General features: G+C 36.8%; 1 protein-coding gene across 2 annotated transcripts; it reads left to right on the forward strand.

Annotated features, from left to right (window-relative positions):
• Positions 1-205: 205 nt before the first annotated feature.
• LOC113121051 (E3 ubiquitin-protein ligase RNF19B-like) lies at positions 206-17,485 on the forward strand. Of its 2 annotated transcripts, none has more exons than XM_026291274.1 (10): positions 206-503; positions 3,561-3,953; positions 5,317-5,777; positions 8,096-8,298; positions 8,383-8,530; positions 10,442-10,604; positions 11,119-11,233; positions 12,724-12,855; positions 15,074-15,338; positions 16,157-17,485. In XM_026291274.1, exons 2-10 carry the CDS (start codon positions 3,795-3,797, stop codon positions 16,353-16,355), a joined length of 1,845 nt encoding a protein of 614 aa, XP_026147059.1. In that variant the 5' UTR covers positions 206-503; positions 3,561-3,794; the 3' UTR covers positions 16,356-17,485. The 2 variants fall into 2 exon arrangements, with proteins under 2 accessions (XP_026147059.1, XP_026147060.1); XM_026291275.1 differs by having other exon boundaries at positions 207-503; positions 15,095-15,338.
• The last annotated feature ends 882 nt before the right edge of the window (positions 17,486-18,367 follow it).

Genomic DNA, 18,367 nt, shown 5'->3' on the forward strand with positions numbered 1-18,367 from the left:
AATTATTATTAACTATTATATTAAAATTATAATAGTAATACACACACACACACACACACACACACACACACACACACACACGCACATACACATTTAATGCCATTTGTGTGTGTGTGTACAAACAAGAACAGATAAACGGGTACTGTTTCTTTACCAAATGGCATTAAATGTGTTTCGTGTAAGTGATTCTACGTCATGCCATCGATTGGGATCACTGCAGTAGGCAGCTCTCTCTCTCTCCCGCAGGCCATTACTAGCTCTCAAGCAGCAGGCGCCGCCGGTGTACAGACTCAGAGGAGGGAACCTCGGGGTTCGGGGGATCTCCTCGCCAACGTCATGCGGCGAATCTCTCGGACCACAGAGTCCAGAAAACGCTGAAAGACACGCAAATAGGCGACGTTTTACAGCAGTGGGAGGAGCCACGAGAGCCTGCGCGTCCTCAGCCGTTCAGTGGGAGGAGCCACGCGGTGGTGCTGAGCTGATAACGCACTGAGCGGAGGGAGGTAAGAGACCGATTTCTTTAAATTATTGTGCGTTATCTTTTAGATAAAGGATGTTTTTCTCTGCCTCCGTCTGTCTATTATAAGCGGAATTTAAGCATACAAGTATATTATTTGGCAGGGGTGAACGGCAATACGTAATAACCTTGCCACTCCCTGCAGTGCTGTTCTACCCTGGTCAGACCTTCTGATTAATTATTACAAATTCGGTTCTTAGACAACGAATTTTAGTTCATGAAATTTAAAGCAGAGCTAAACAGACATATTTCAGCATAATCTAGAGGTCGTGCATGTGATTCTGTACGTAAATAGCTACATGTATCATAAAGGTCCGTACTGTATCATTAAAGTATCAGTTGGTGTAAATGCCGGATCACTGATGCGCTCGTGGCCCAGAAATGTGGAGGTGTGTCCTCATATCGCGTCCTAAACGGTATTGCCACGATGCTTTGCTGATGAGAGTTATATTAGTCAGTCAGGGTGTTAATGGGATCCCCTCCCTCTTCAGAAGAGCCTGATATAATTGTAAACAAAGCTATGATAACATTACATTCGGCCTTTGATATTTTTGGGTTGCCAAGTTGTTGCCCAACTTTGCTTAGTGTGGTTAAACAAGAAAACTGTTGAGTGCATGTCCAGGAATAGTCCTGGGAACGGAGAGAAAGAAAACACACCGAAGCCAATCCAAAGATCTCAGCCACAGGATTTTGCTCTATGGCCAGAGAAGCTATAAAACAGATTTGAGCTTTGCCTCATCACTGAGGCCCACTGGGATACTGCAATATACATGATAAAAGGATTTATTTTCCATATATGCAAGAGACTGCTGGTGAGTATTATATTAGATAATAATGATATGCAATTAGATTATCCATGTTGCCTGGCTATAAAACATAATTTTAAAGCAGAATGTCCAGATGCATTCTGGAATAATTTAAATGTGTCATGTAATGCATTAAAATCAAGCTTTTTATTCTCACAGCCTTCATTATAACGCCCTTTCTTCATGCTTAACGGTTGGTCCAGTGCATTTTAAAACCCTGCTTGTCAGCGTGTTGAATGACCTTGGTATTATATGTCTTTCCTCTTTATTGGTTTCTGTTCTGTTGAGTAATGGGGCAGTCTAAGACAAGAAACAGACCCTCACTTTAATTACGTAATGCTGCCAGAGGGGGCTGATGCTGCTTATCTGAGATCAAAATATTGATCTTTACAGGATCTTTAGGTTTTTTGCAGAGGGATTTAATAAGTATTTCTTAAGACTTTTCTCGACATTGTTTTTAGCAAGGTTAAGTGTAAGAAATGTAGTTATTATGAAGACCCATTACGACAAGAAGAATAAGTCATTGATTTTCTCATATTACCATTTTTTTTCTAATGACCATAATGCTTAAAGTACTGCTTTTTACCAAGCATCTTAATATTTTATTTTTTAAATATTATTATAAATTTTAAATATGATTTATTTTTTTATGTTTAATTTAATTCACAGGTTTTTTAGATTTACTGGTAGACCTCAAAAGCTGTCAAAGCTGTCTTTGTAATGCCTGAACGAGATCGATCCTCGTGATTATGTGCTTTCTTTTTTTTTTTAATTCTTGAATCATTTAGTGGTTTGTATGCTTAGACAGCAAAAGAGCTGAACAGCTTGTCAAATGCAGTGTTATTTTAGCATAGTTTATGTACGATTGTACTACTTATATATCATATTTTGATTCATTTTTTATTTGTATATTTTCTGTTTCCACGTTTTCACTAGTTTACAGTAGTTTAAATGTTAGTCATTTTGTTTTATGCTTTGGTCATTTTTATTAGTTAATAAATTAACTTACATTATAAATTACATAATTCTATTTAGCCTTCTTATTCCAGTTAAAGTTAAGTAATTAACAGTTAAGTAATTCTAATATTTAGAAAGTTTTCCCTCTAGTATTTATATATTATTTCATCTTTCAGTTTTCATTTTTTAATAGTTTTAGTTTTAGTGCTAGTAAACAATACTAGCACTGGTCAACTGAGATCAGATTTTAAAGCTAGATACAGTTTGTCTGTTCAATTTTGAAACGCTTGAACGTGATGTTCCTCTGTAATGATGTTAGCTGGTGTGGTGTCTGCCAGGTGCATCACTGTCCATCTTCACGTCTGGTTCACCACAAGAGTGTTTCTTTTCAAAGAGGGTTGCATTAAGAATTGAAAGAAAAACCCCCACCCCCACACTGGAGCCTCCGAATCCTTCCATAGGGAAAAGAAGTCAGTCTGGACTATATATCGTCTGTCTGACACCTCCTTCTCCATTACATGTTGACTGTTGATATGAGTGTAATAGTGTGTGGTCCAGTTGCGAGATTCATTTCACACGATCATGTATCGGGATAAAATAGAGCTTAGACTTCTCCGTTCCACGAGCTACGTTACTCCATAGCACACAATAACTCCCTCTCAGTCAAAGCATGCAGTACACAGGTGTCTTTGTGTGTGGGTGGAATACAAGCCAGGAAATAATCAAGGTCTTTGGAAACATCTGTTTGTAGCTTATTAATCAGTCACACCTGGCTTGGAACTGAGGGACAAGATGGAAATAGTTTATAAGGCTGATTCTTTTATAAATTGTTTGCGGTTTCAATGATGTGATGCTCATCTTTGTCCAGATCTGTTCATTAATTCATTAGAATTCAGTTCTTTGATACAGTGACTTGAATACACTTTTCTATAATAAATATTTGTTTAATTTAGGATATAGTTCAGTTTGTAAAATGTCAAATGGTGAATAATTTTCAGCAAAAAGCTGATAAGTAAGCTTTGCAATCACAGGAATAAATTACATTTTGTAAAAATATATTAAAACAGAAAATAGTTATTTAAAATTGTAATAATATTTTTTAATTAATAATACTTTTTAATCAAATAAATGCAGCCTTGGTGAGCATAATAAATGTAATTCAAAAAATATTTAAAAAATCTTACTGACCCCAAAGTTTTAAGTGGATGTGCACTGAGAGATGTTTTCTGCAACAATCTTACTTTCACAACTCATAAATCTGTTTATGTTTTTCCTTTCAGGGATGAACATTTGTGGTGATTTTGGGTAACTGAAGGAACAGAAAACATTTCATGTGAGAAGAAAACAATGATGACCTTAATCAGGGAACTCTGTTGTGGAAAATTTTCGTACTCTCTCACAATGGTCTCTCTGCCTGTGTTCAGCGTCAGACCATAAGCAACAAACAGAGACACACAAACAAAAGGGGCCCGATCCGCTCATGCTGTTTTGGCTGGACTGTCCAGCTCTGTACAATGAAGAGACCCAAGCAGCAGTCACAGTCTCTCAGTTTTCTCAGCTTCTTCAGCCGAAAGCCCAAATCTGACCCCAAGATTGAGAAGCCCACCGGGACTTTGAACAAGGAGGAAGTGGCCATTACTCTCACACCCAATGAGCATGAGCATGTGGAACAAGTAAGACCACATCTACATTTATTCTGTAACCCGTTTCAGTTTAATTTCTGTATTCTGGAAGCAGCTTGGAGTAATGCTTCATTTCACCTGGTAGACACTTTATCATCTTACTTCTTTTCAGAAACATCACGCTCAGTCAGTCATGCCCCCTCAGATTGTTGATCGAGAAAGAAAGACAGAAAGAAAAAGAAAGAAAGAAAGAAAGAAAGAAAGTTTAATCTCACATGTCTAAAATTTGGTCATTCCAATCGGTTCACATATTCATTCACTTTAAACTGTCCTCATCTGTCAAACTTGTATGGCTTTGTCCCGACGGAACACCAAAGGAAATATTTATTAAAATGTGCAAGCTGCTCTTCTCCATACAATGAAATTAAATCTACCTTCACTGGACATTTGGGCCTTCATATGGACCACTTTCAGTGGGGCACCAAAGTGTTCAAAATGAGTGGAAGAATTATATCCATGATGTTCATATCCCTTCCCCTGAACCATTTTATCTAATTTGTTTTACTGGGAGTGTCTTCTTGTTCCTTTTGGCAAGAAATAGAGTGGGTAGACTGTTATTTTATTATTAGATAAAAACACACAATTTTCATCAAGCTACACTGAAAAAAAATATGGTAGCAGCATTTTAGGTTTTATGGATTTAATTTAAATTTACAGTAAAAACATTTATTTATATTTAATTGTTTTATTTTTATTTTTATTTAATAATAATGTTAACATACCTACAGTGCATCCAGAGAGCACTTCACTTTTTTCCGCATTTTGTTAAGTTACTGCCTTTTTCCAAAAAGTTTATTATTTTCCTCAAAATTCTACAAACAATACTCATAATGACAATGTTTGACATCTTTGCAAATTTATATAAAAAAAAAATGAGGGGGAAACAATCTCATGTACATAAGTATTCACAGCCTTTGCTCAATACTTTGTTGACGCTCCTTTGGCACCAATTACAGCCTCAAATCTTTTTTGGAATGATGTGAAGAGATTTGATCATCTTCATTTGGCAGTTATTTTACCATTCGTCTCCTCACCTCTTCACCTCTCAAGCTCTGTCAGGTTGGATGGAGGCAGACGCACATTTTCAGTTTTTTTCAGGGTTTTCCAGAAATATTTGATTTGGTTCAAGCTCAGGCTGTGGCTGGGCCACTCAAGGACGTTCACAGAGTTGTCTAGAAGCCACTCTTGCTCTGTGTTTAGGGTCACTGTCCTCTTGGAAGGTGAAACTTCTGCTCAGTCTGAGGTTCTGAATGCTCTGGACTAGGTTTAAAATACAGTGTGGCTTATCTTCATTAGACTAAGAAAAAGTCCTAACTTTCATTACTGTCCTCAGTAATTTTGTCTTTCCTCTCAGGACCCGGCTCACAGTGATGTTGGATTAAAGGGCGGTAGGGATGGAGGAGATCCTGGGAAAGGGGAAGGAGGTGGAGTGGGAGATGACGAGGGAGGTGCAGAGTGTGGGAGCAGTGGCTCAATGGGTGTACTGTCCTTGTCCTCCTCCAGTCAGGAGCAGCTGCTGGAGCACCTGGTCGAGTGCCCGCTCTGCCTCCTGAGTCAACCACGCGCCCACTTCCCTCGCTTGTCCTCCTGCCAGCACCGTGCCTGCACCGACTGTTTGCGCCAATACCTACGCATCGAGATCTCAGAGAGCCGTGTGGGTATCGCCTGCCCACAGTGCCCTGAAGCTCTGGCTCTGCCCGATGTCCGTGCCATCCTGGATGACGGTGCACTGCTAGAGCGCTTCGAAGAGTTTCAGCTGCGCCGCTTTCTGGCTGCTGACCCAGACACGCGCTGGTGCCCGGCGCCAGATTGCAGGTTAGAACATAAAAATGACTGAATGCAGCACAATGATGAAGCACATCCACTATGTTCCAATGAAGATATTTTGTACATTTCCTACCATAGATATATAAAAACTTTATTTCGGAATAGTAATATGCATTGCTAAGGACTTCGTTTTGTCAACTTTAAAGGTTATTTTCTCAGTATTTAGATTTTTGTGCACCCTGAGATTCCTGATTTTCAAATAGTTGTATCTTGGCCAAATATTGTCAAATCTTTACAAACATACATCAATGGAAAACATGTTTATTCAGCTTTCAGTTGATGTATGACCCTTACCCTTTGTGGTCCATGATAACATGATAACAGAAATAACATTTAGATCAGTAAGACTAAAGAAAAAACTAGTAAAAATATTATTAATAATAATAATAATAATGTGGTGTAACCCAAACCAGACAGTTTACAGAAGAGTACAGAAGCAACACGTTGGTACCATTATTGAGGAATATTATTAAACCATTTGATCTACCACTTCACTCAACATATTATATTACTTTATTACATATTTTGACATATTACTATTGTATTACATATTATAAAATATAACAACATATTATATTACTGTCTAAAACATCTTAATGTCATAATAATTTCTGGCATTTCAACACAAATCTGTAATTTTAATTAAAAATGTTACAAAAAAAGTGCAAAGAATTTATCATGGCAGATTGTTGAAATATAAATTTGAATTTTATTGTTAGATTATAGAAGTAATATTCCAGGGCCGATACTGGCACATCATTATTTTTACATTATGGCCAATATTAAAATTCTAGACAATTTTGTAAATACAACATATTAAATAATTACAATATAACAGATTTTTTTATAATTAAAAACTAACATTTTATATCAGTTGTTTTAAATGCTACAGTACAATTGAGTTTAAGCATCATAAGATTTTCAGGTATGGTCTGAAAATGGATATTCATTTTGAGATTTGCCAAAAATTACATTTAACAATGTCAATATTTTTATTTGATTTGATTGTGAGTTTAAATATTAACTTGAAGTGAGCAGACAGTTCATAAAAACCTGATTAGGAATAACTCATATGGTATCGATACTGTATATTTTTTTCTAGGCACAGTAGGTTAAGATTACTTTGCTGACATACTCAGTGGAATTGTTTGCAAGAAACATAATTACTAGTGAGAAGAAATTGTTTTAATTTGAATAGAATGAGTACTCCTGGGGGGGGGGAAGTCTCAAAAAAGTTGTGGTCTTGTTCTTTTTCTGGTTGCTTGTAGTTTCTCAGACTATGGTTTCTCCATAGTTTAGCCAAGGTGGTGTATCAGCTCTGATCACCTTGACAAAAATGGTGTACTAGGTCATCCCCAGTCAAACCAGTAGGTAGATCCCCCATCTAAACTAGTGTCAACCCGCTAAAAACCATGTGAAGCTGGTTTTTGCTAGAATCGTTGTGTCACGCGCACTGCAGCGTGAAGCACGTGCTCCTCTGTGGTGCATTATGTATAGTCCTCTAGGCTTGTGTTATGTTTCTTAATGGTAACCAGATCAGGTTAGTGATGGGAACCCGTGGCTGTTTGCCATTTCTTGTCAACAAGATAGTATTAGGTATCACCTGCAGTCTCTCTACATGGACCCAAGAGCATCCTCTCTTTACTACTGTGGCTGTGGTGCAAAATAATAACAATATACAATTATGTGTTTTACATATTGATTAATGGGGTGTAACAGAGTGTAGTGTCACAATACAAAAAAATCTATATACAGTATATTGTGGATAGTGACTATATGTACTTTGTATAGTTCAATATTCCCAAATAAATAATGGTAAATTAATGGTAAATATGGTAAACCCAGAAGTTCCCACACATGAGCTTTCATGTTTATTAATTATTTTTAATTAGTGCTGTCAAATCGATTAATCACAATTAATCACGTGCAAAATAAAACTTAGTGTTTACATAATATATGTGTGTGTGTACTGTGTATATTTATATGTATATATTTAAGAAAGGTTGTAAAAAATCTAAATATTGATAAAATTGCCTTTAAAGTTGTCCAGATTAAGTTTTTAGCAATGCATATTACTCATCCAAAATTAGGTTTTGATATATTGACAGTAGGAAATTTACAAAATATCTTCATTCTTCACTTAATATCCTAATGATTTTTGGCATAAAAGAAAAATTTATAATTTCGACCCATAAAATGTTTTATCAACCATGCTACCTATGACTCGTTTTGTGGTCCAGGGTCAAATCTAAATATAAATGTAAATATTAATTAATTAATCTCCTTTTATTTCTACAATTCATTAGCTATGCAGTGATAGCTTATGGCTGTGCCGAGTGTCCCAAGCTGAGCTGTGGTCGGGAAGGCTGTGAAACCGAGTTCTGCTACCACTGCCGCCAGCTGTGGCACCCAGATCAGACTTGTGACCAAGCCAGGCGTCAGCGCGCTCGCCACACGTCAGGAGCCAATGATGTTTCCACGCTCTACGTCTTCAACGAGGAGCCTGGTGGTAAGGCATAAACATTGAGGGTCTAACCTAATACCTGTTTGGTGTCCACCGGCTAAGATGTTTGCTCTGCTTTTATTCTTGAAGATGCAGAGGAGATCAAGCCCTGTCCACGTTGTGGTGCCTACATCATGAAGACTAATGATGGCAGCTGCAACAGAATGAACTGTACAGTCTGTGCTTGTCAGTTCTGTTGGCTGTGCATGCAGGAGATAACTGATGTGCACTACCTCAGGTACACACACACACACACACACACACACACACAATACACCCAGTCATCAAGTTACAGTTAGAGTAGTTGCACGTAGCCAGATCTTTGATTAATGGCTAAGGTCTGGTCATCAATTTGGTCTGTGGGTGTGCGTAAATGAAACTCTTATTGCTTTTAAACCTGCGTGCATTTATTATTTGATTAAGTTATTGTAGACAACTGTATGATCTCTAATTGCAGAATTAGATCATTTATTCAGTGTGCAGAGCTTTCACTGACAAATATAGGACATTTGTCTGCAAGCACTTAGCCCACATTCATCACCAGTAGTCACCAGCAGAGTCTGTGATCTGTTATTAAGCTACTCTCGGACACATTCAGTCCAAGCTAAACAGGTAATTCTGCAGCACAAGAATGTCAGATATGTTTTTCTGGCCCTACAATTCTGAGTTTGTGCCGAGTTGCTTGTGTAGCCGACTTCATGAACATTACAGATGATCAGATTTGCTCGATTACTCTTAATCAAGTCTTGCAGAAGCTGAGCCATTTCAGAAGTCTGATCTTTAAAATAGTGACTTTTGCTACCCGTTTCACTGAGCTATCGATGCACTAAAGCTGAGTTCTGCTAGATTTTGCCATTCTTGGATGCTAGCCAGCACCGACTTTCATCAATTAATCAGTACAAATCTCTGTTCACATTTCCCTTTCCGTGCAACCCAACCCTTATAATTTGCCAGAAGCAGGGTTCTTAATTTAATGAACATCTCATTCTGCTAGGCTCCAGGCGGGCGGAGAAATATTTTTATGAAATGACAGAATACATAAATGATTCTCTTTTCTCCTTTACTCACCCTCATGTCAGTCTAAACCTGTGTGCCTTTATTTCTTCTGAGGAAGACAAAAGAAGATATTTTGAAACATGTCTGAGTTTTTTTTTAATCTTTTATGTTTTTCAGCGAGTCAGTGTTGTTTTGAAACCTTTGATTTTCATGTTTTCAAAATATAGTGCTACGGGTGTCCTGAGTTTGAATCCTGGCTCGAGGACCTTTCCCGATCCCGCCCCCCTCTCTCTCCCACTTCACTTCCTGTCAGATATAAACTGTCCTATCATAATACAGGCAAAAATGCCAAAAAAGAGAAAATATATTCTTTATGTTTCACAATAGAAATAAAGTCACACAAGTTTGAAAAGACATGACGGTGACTAAAGGTTTTTATTTTTGGGTGAACTATGCCTTTAAGACAATACAACACATGTCAAATTTTGTCATGTGACACCACATTTGTATTAAAGTCCTTTTTTCCAACAAAAAGGCGACATTTGAAGCATTGAGATAAGTGTATTTACTTTAATTAATTTTTATTTTTCAGAACACAAATAACGATATTTTTGATGAAATCTAGAGCTTTCTGACCCTCGTAGACAGCAATGTAACTACCACACTCAAGGCCCAGAAAGATAGTGAGGACATCGTTAAAATAGTCTATGTGACATCAGTGGTTGTACCATAATTTTATGAAGCTATGAGAATAGCTTTTGTGCGCAAAGTTTTGTCCTTACTGCCTTTTATAAAAAAAAATCTTAATTTGTGTTGAATGAAGGACTTGTAGGTTTGAAATGACATGAGGTTGAGTAATTAATAACAGAATTATCATTTTGGGTGAACTATCCCTTTAAGATAGTAGCCTTTAATATTTAACCACACTGAACAGAACAGGAAGTGACATTGACCATAGAGGATTGTAATTCACCCAGGCGGTGCATGAGACTAATCGAGGGTGAGACCATAAAATATTGATTCAATGAGACAGTATGTGTGTGTGTCTGGCTTTTATTGGCTAATATTCCTTGTCTTATCTTTAACCTCATATCATTTACATGCCACAGCTGTGTGAGTGTATATAAAATACTTGAATTTATCTTCCTCACAGTCCTTCAGGCTGCACTTTCTGGGGAAAGAAGCCGTGGTCGCAGACCCGCAAGGTTTTGTGGCAGGTCGGCATGTTGCTCGGGGCTCCGGTGGTGATCTCACTCATAGCAGGCATTGCCATACCAGTCATTATTGTGGGCATCCCGATTTATATGGGCCGCAAGGTAAAGACCTAAAGTTTGCTGCATTATTTTGTCCTCTCTTTGATGAAATGCATCCAGTGACCATTAAATAGCTCTGGGATGATAATAAGACAAGGTCATGCCCTTGGCAGTTTGCTCATTATAAGAAAAGTGCTGCAGAAAGCATATATGTAAATTTATGTAAATCCACCAGACCTGTCTCCTTCAAACAGACAGTAAATGTGATATAGAAAATGTTTGCAAAATAGGGAGAGAGAGTTTCACTTTGCTCTTATTTCATGGATGTCATTATGCTCTTCAGGACCTCAAGAACCAACATCAGATATATTGCCTTTTTAAAATCACCATGATCTCAAAATGTACAATTCTTATTCTTTCATGGATTATCACAATGTTTATTATAAATGGTTTATCCACGAACATCGTTATTATTTAAAATTTGTGAGAAAAAATAAAGTGAAAAGACATTTGACATTTTACGTTTTATGCTTGTATGCCTGAACAGACTTTAAGTTTGTATCTGTTTGCTTGCCAGGTTCATGGTCGCTGTAAGAAAAACAATATCTCAGGAAGTAAACATTATCTGACAGTGGCCAGTGGGGTCATGATGTCTGTTTTTGTGTCTCCAGTCATAGCAGCCATTACTGTGGGTAAGAAAATCATCCATCCACCTTGCTGGTTGCATATAACATGATGAACATGTAAAACACTGTGGTTAGTACTTATTACTTCTATACATACTGCTATGCATATGTTTAACACAATGCACAAAGCTTTCGTTTCAATATTCACTACTGTCACTAAAAGTCTGTCTGTGTTTATATAACTGAATGTGCGGAATAGGGATATTAAGAAGTCAAGGAGCACTTTAGTGGTCGTATTATTGGGTTATGTAAATTTAAAGAAGCTGAAATAAGCATATTGATTGTTCTGGCATGAGTTCAGACAAATGAATCTAATTTGCCTCTCAGTTGAGACATTTAATAAGAAAGGTAGAACTTTAAAAAAACACCCTTAAAAATCATTTCAAACCCGTACGACCTTTTTCTGTGAAGCCTAAATGGTCATCTGAAGCAGAAACAGGCTAAATAGAGACATTATTCATTGGAAATTTAAGAACAATTATGTTAATCCAGATCTTTTTTATCATGATTCAGGTGAATAGCAACATATTCTTAAGTCGATTAATCATACAAAGCTATCATATGACTTTGGAAGACCGCGTTTATGATATTTCATTCATCATTGCATCATTTCATTCATTGCATCTGTTATACAGCTTAAACGTTTTTAAAGCTTAAAAATCTCCATTAATTGTAATTGTATGGATAATAGCAACTGGGCCATTATTAAAGGTTTCTTATGTTCCACAAAAGCAAGAAAATTTAAATGGCTTTAGTATAACTTGAGGGTAAATAACCAATATTTTGTGAGGGATGAACTAATCCTTTAACATCCATTTTGCATGCATTTAAGCTTATTTATGTCCATGCAGCTGTTTCATTCATGCACGCACATACACACGGCAACTGCCCCGGTCATCTCTGATGACTCATCTATCTTCTGCTTTGGCATTCCTGTGAGAGCTAGAGCGGGGAGGGAAAGATTACAGCAGCCGGCTGCAACTAAAATGTCAGAGTGATCTCCATGGCATAGCGTGAAGTCCTGAGCGCAGCACATTCACTACTCTGTGCTCTCCTTGCAAACCCAAAGCCTGTGTTCCCTCTCATTCTCCCCTCTGAATAGCCCTGTCTGTTCTGCAGCTCTGACCTCTCCTCAGGAGAGCCACAGAGGGGCCTTGTCCCCTTCAATGTCCCCATCAACAATGCCACTCTGTTCCTATCCAGAACCAGGAGGATCATGGCCTTTTGTCTCTCTTATTGTGCGTTGACCTTGTCTTTGCTGCTAGCATTATGCCTCTGTGTATTTATGTTGCTATTATGTGCATTCTTGCCCCTTTTCCTTGTTCAACATAATTCATCTGAAAATAAGTTCACTTTTGAGCTAAATATGTCGGTGATTTGAGTAATTCATTATGTATTCTTGTATAGCTACTTATACATTTTGTTCTGTAATTAATAATCATGAAAATCTTTTGATACCTTATAAATAATTCTAAGTAAATTTTTTGTGCTTGAAGGGGTGGGGGTGCCTCTTATGTTGACGTACGTCTACGGGGTTGTTCCCATGTCGTTGTGTCGTAATGGCTGGTGCAGGCCACAAACTGACCCTCCTGAAGTACGGAACATACAGCTGGAAGATCTGGCCAACTGTGAGTCCAACTTCCTCAAGTTTTCCTATATGAATATACATTTACAGTTAACTTAAATGTTGTGCCACTGCTAATTGTGTAAATGTATTTTTTCAGTAGCCTGACAGTAGTTAAGTTGCATTAGACATATCGCTTTTTTAGAAGGTAGAAATGAGAAGGTATTTAACTAGCCATTTAATACTGAGATTCCTATTTTTGTGCCTGATATGGCTGATACAATTATACAGAGATAATATAATACAGATATTAGAGTATACAGAAAGATATTTCCTCCTATACCAGTGATGCGCGGGTCAGTGTATAAACAACCCGCACCCGACCGACGTTTTCAACAAACCCGCCCGCAACTCGGACCACAAAAAAAGAAAAAGAAAATATTGTACCAGACCCGCTTCCTGAACCGCGTTTTTTAAAAGTAGTAAATGCTCATCGTAGCGCTATTGCATTGCATGCGCGAGCTGCAATATATAATGAGGGTATCTGTGAACCGTTTCATCCTGTCAAAGAATTACTCAACCTCGAGCCAATAGCCTTCAAGTATGAGATGTGACGGGCATGTGATTTGTTGAATGTAGTGAACGAATACACCCTTCACTGAACGAGTTTCATGAGTCTGAATGAGATCGAGAGATCTTTTCGTTCATGAACGATGAATGAACTGGTACATGTCGTTCGTGACTGAAATGAATGAGAGTATACCAGGTTAGTCGGCAATTTAGCATTTCAATCTCACAAAGCGCAGTAGCCTACTGTGCACATACGCTTGTTTGGATATTTAGCATACAGAACATAACTCCATATTTAATCCCCGATTTATGAATGTGAATATATAATATATGAACTATCTGACCAAACAATTAAAATAATTATGTACGAAAATCTCGTGCTTTGTTCATCTGAACAACTTATTTAGACTTTATTTATTGAATGTGATTATGCACACATTTTAATAAAGCCAAATCAGTTTCTGTCACAAGTGAATATGTTCGTTGACTTAAGACATAACACATAAGACACTCTTTTTTTACTTGCTGTAGCGTATTTCGTGTAACATGAAGAAATGGTCAGTGAACGAATCAGTGAAATCAGGAAATCTGAACAAATCATTTTGGTGAACTAACTGAAAATGAACGAATCTCTTAGAATCAAAATTTCCACCAGCTCATGCGTCATCTTCGCGTCAGTTATTCAACCAATAAAGTGTACGCCTATGTATTTCAAAACTGTGTCTAGTACTATATAAATTAACGACCCGACCGACCGCGACCCGAATATCATTAAAAAATATTTTTGGATGACTCGTAACCGCAGGCACCCGCTCATTTTGGATCAACTTGCGCATCACTGTCCTATACATAGCTTCAGTGAAGTTGGCTATTACTAGTACTGTAGTTGAGTTGCTTTACTGTAGTTGAACTACTTTTAATAGATTCACTGTAGTACTTCTTACTAAGTTTTAAGTTTTTTAGTGTTATAGTGTAGTAGTTTTAAGAGTATTAACAGTTTAACCACACTGAACAGCTTCTTTGTAGTTTTATTCTAGCTAAAGTGAAGCTTGTAAGAGTATATTTTCTGTAAATAAGATTTCAATAGATTTAATAGATTTACTTAGCTATTTTTACTAGGAGTTTTTAAGTGTAACTAACTACTTCTAAGATCATCTTTGTTGTAGTATAACCACCTTAAACAGATTTGCTGTAGTTAGCTACTTCTTACTAGGAGTTTTTAGTGTAATAACTCATTTTAAGAGTATCTTTGCTGTAGTTTAACCACACTGAACAGCTTCTTGTAGGTAGTTATTTTTGCTAGCTTTTAGTGTAGCTAACTGTTTGTAATCTAATGTCTATAATCTAGTATCTTTTCTGTAGTTTAACCACCTTAAAAATATTTACTGTGGTTAGCTACTTTACTAGGAGGTTTTTAATTTTAACTAACTACTTTTAAGCGTATCTTTACTGTAGTTTAACCAATTCTCTGTAGTCAGCTACATGTTAGTAATATGTGTAGCTTACTAGTTGTAGCTTTAGATTATAAATACTTTTTTTAATACTGTACATTACTCACGACACTGTTTGCAATAAAACAATCCTACTGTATTGCTAATTACTCAGTACAAGTTTGTATCTGAAACATTGTAACTGTAGTGCAGAAAGATTAGTTTTGTAATATTAAGCTCACAGTTTGGCCTGATCTGATGACATTTAAACTTCTCTTGAAGATCTTCTATTTTCTCATGTAGTCAGTGATCATTGGACTGGTCAGACCAACCCAGCTCTATCTGACGGAGGCGTACAGGAAGTGAGTGTGAACGTGGAGGAAGTGATGCCGCTTCCCAGCACCAGTGTGGTCCAGTCTGGAGAAAAGGGCTTAGTTGAACCTCCTCATGATGGATATGTTGATAGCAAAGTGCAGGTTGTTCAGTCAGATGACGTGGATGTAGCTGAGGAGTGTGCCTTCAGCAGCACACAAACATTCGCTCTGAGGTCAGCTAATTTCATGAATTTTTTATTATTATTTTATATTATTCAAGTATTGAAGCAGTTCTGTTAAAATCTATACAATACTATTCAAAAGTTTGGGGTAAGATAAGTATCTTATCTTTGCGAAGGCAGCAGGTATTTCAATAAAAATACAGTAAAACAGTAAAATTGTAAAATGTTAGTTTATGTTCTAATAAATTCTAAAAATTTAATTTATTCCTGTGATGCAAAGCTGAATTTTTAGCATCATTACTCCAGTCTTCAGTGTCACATGATCCTTCAGAAATCATTACATGCTGATTTGATGCTGAAGAAATGTTTCTTATTATTTCCAATGCTGTGCACAGTTGTGCTGCTTCATATTTTATTTTATTTACTTTCCAGGATTCTTTGATGTATAGAAGGTAACATGAATCTTTAGTAATATTATAAACGCTACTGTCACTTTTGATGCATAAAAGTTTTCATTTGTTAAAAAAATACAAATAAATACTGACCCCAAACTTTTGAACGACATTTTAATTTTTCGCTGAAATTATAATAAGATATTATGCCAAAAATTTTTTTTTCTTTTTACAAATATTTAGTTCTTTTATTCAGGATTTCCAATTTCATAATGATATGAATATGGCCCTGATATTTATACAGTATCTCCTCAGAAATATGTGTTTTTTAATATAGCTCATAATCATGTAAATATGTGTTATTGCATGTGAAATGTTTAAGTGATCAGATAGGGTTTTAAAAAATGAGCATAAATCACACCATCATTTCCTTATTATTTTTTTCCTAAAGTTTTTTTTTATTGTTGTTGTTTACAGCAGGGAAGGGACTAATATTGAGGTCCGTGTGGAGATCGAGACCCAGCCACGGGACAGCCGGAAGCCGAGTCTTAGCAGTATTCTGTCTAGCAAGAGCCTGTCTGCAGAATCGCTCAGCCAGCCCTGTGAACCTCGGTGCGCCTCTCACCAGGCAGGGAGCACCGACCCCGTGTCAGTTCCTGAGATAGACAGCGTCTGAGCAAATCCTGGCAAACCACTGCTTCCACGGCCCACCTACACTCCCACTGGGTGCTTCCAGCCTCTGCCTGCAAACACAGAGAGCCAGCGACATGGAAACCAACACACAGAGAGCGTGCAAGAAAAAAGAGAGGGAGAGCTGAAGATGAGAGGCCAGGGCTGCTGCCAAAATGCTACGGAGTGGATTAAAGACGATCATTTAAACTCAAATGACCAAGCGCATGTTTGTCAACGAGTTTGAGGAGTGCTAATCAATTTTATACTGTGTTCTATAGGAAACAGTGCCTGTTTGGATGCTGGTCTGTTTAATTTATTCAGTTAGCTTTTCTTTTAGCTGTACCCTTTTATCTAATGACCGTATGGTTCGTATCCCCCAATTTATCCATAGGGGGGAAAAAGGCAAAATAATTAAAGTACGGATTAATAGCATGGTTAATTCTGCCACAGTTGCTACCTTGACATATTATGTGACTAGCAACATGGTGAAATGCAGTAAGTCTTGTTCTGCAGGCTAATGCTAACTTGGGTAATGGGCTTTTCCCTCCATTCATTTGGATTATGCAATTTGCAAACTGTTGCATTTTCACAAAAGAGTAGCAAAATCTGTCTAGAATTAGCCTTCCGTATTATACTGTTTTTAATATGTCCTGATTATGATAATCTTAGGTTAAAACTGCTGATTTTAGGGAACATAAACATCATGTTGCTCCGAAAACTGAGGATCTTGTTTCCCTCTGTTCACTTGCAGATCTTTATTTCTGCAGTAAAGGTTTTTGTTTTTGAATCAAGCCTGTTAACTAAAGAGAGCACCTTATCTCAAACATCTACACTGACAGTTTCAGCTTACTAATTAATTCCTTGTATTGGTACCCCAGAGCCAACAGTTGTATAATGTCTAGACTCCTGGTATTTTGACATTCAGTATCAATGGAGGAACTCAGAATGCTAGATCAGGCCTCTTATACAAACTTTCCCCCTCTTTCCTATTCAAAAAATGAGCAGAGGATAACCCTGTTTAAAGTGTAAAAGACCTCCAGGAGTTTCCAAAGATGAACCTTCATAGCTGCACTGCAGATTGGAAACAATGAATGGAACAGTATGTCAATAAAAAAGATTTGTATTGAACGTTGACTGGGAGAACGGAGACTGCTTTGTTTCATTCTCGTTTGTTCAATATTTTTCATTTTCATTTTTTGGTGGGATGTTATTTTATGTAAATTCTATTTAAACCTCTATCTCACCATTTCTATAAGACACAGACAGAGGGCGCTACACCTCTAAAAACACACTTTTTCAATTATTCTGTTCCTGCTGAATCTGGAGTCCAATAGGAAATCCAAGAAGTTCAGAGTTATATATGTTTAATATGTTTAGTTATATATGTTTTTATATATGTTCATGTTTAAAAGCTGTTCTTTGAAACCTTTCAGAACTTTAACAGAATAAGTTAACTAACGAAACCAGACCATAAAAAAGTTTTAGGGGCACAATGTGAAGATGCTTTATTTGTTGATGATAATATTTTATTGTTTATTGGAAATTGTTTCAGAACAGTAATTTAACAGTAAAAAATACAGTGCTCAAGGTCATGAAACTACCAGGAGTTTTTTTTTTTTTTTTTTTTTAACAAATATTCAGTTTTCAGTAGTCAAATGTTATAAATCAAAGTAACAGGGTTGACTGTTCAAAATCGTCCATTTCTTGCAAACCTAACAAAACAAACGACAAAACGAGAGAAAAAAAGAATGTACAACCAATCAGCATTGGTCATTGATTGTACATAACTATAACGTAAACATATAATATAAGAAAGGAGAAAACAATTGCTCATTGAAAGCAATTGTTCATGTACTGAAACTATGATAATGTTATCATGAGTTTTTTTTTTTTTTTCATTGAATGGATGGGAATGGGAATTATGATGGCTGTTATACAATATGCATGACATCATGGGGGCACAACAGATATATATTCAGCTGTGAAAAGTTGTTTACTACACGTTATCATTTTAAC

This window comes from Carassius auratus, chromosome 20 (genome assembly GCF_003368295.1).
Source record: "Carassius auratus strain Wakin chromosome 20, ASM336829v1, whole genome shotgun sequence".
Lineage (NCBI taxonomy): Eukaryota > Metazoa > Chordata > Actinopteri > Cypriniformes > Cyprinidae > Carassius > Carassius auratus.

Coding starts and splice junctions, on each gene's coding strand:
- LOC113121051 (XM_026291274.1), top strand. CDS start 3,795: ATGAAGAGACCCAAGCAGCAGTCACAGTCTCTCAGTTTTCTCAGCTTC. Junction 3,954..5,316: donor AGCATGAGCATGTGGAACAA/GTAAGACCACAT, acceptor CTTTCCTCTCAG/GACCCGGCTCACAGTGATGT. Junction 8,531..10,441: donor ACTGATGTGCACTACCTCAG/GTACACACACAC, acceptor TCTTCCTCACAG/TCCTTCAGGCTGCACTTTCT.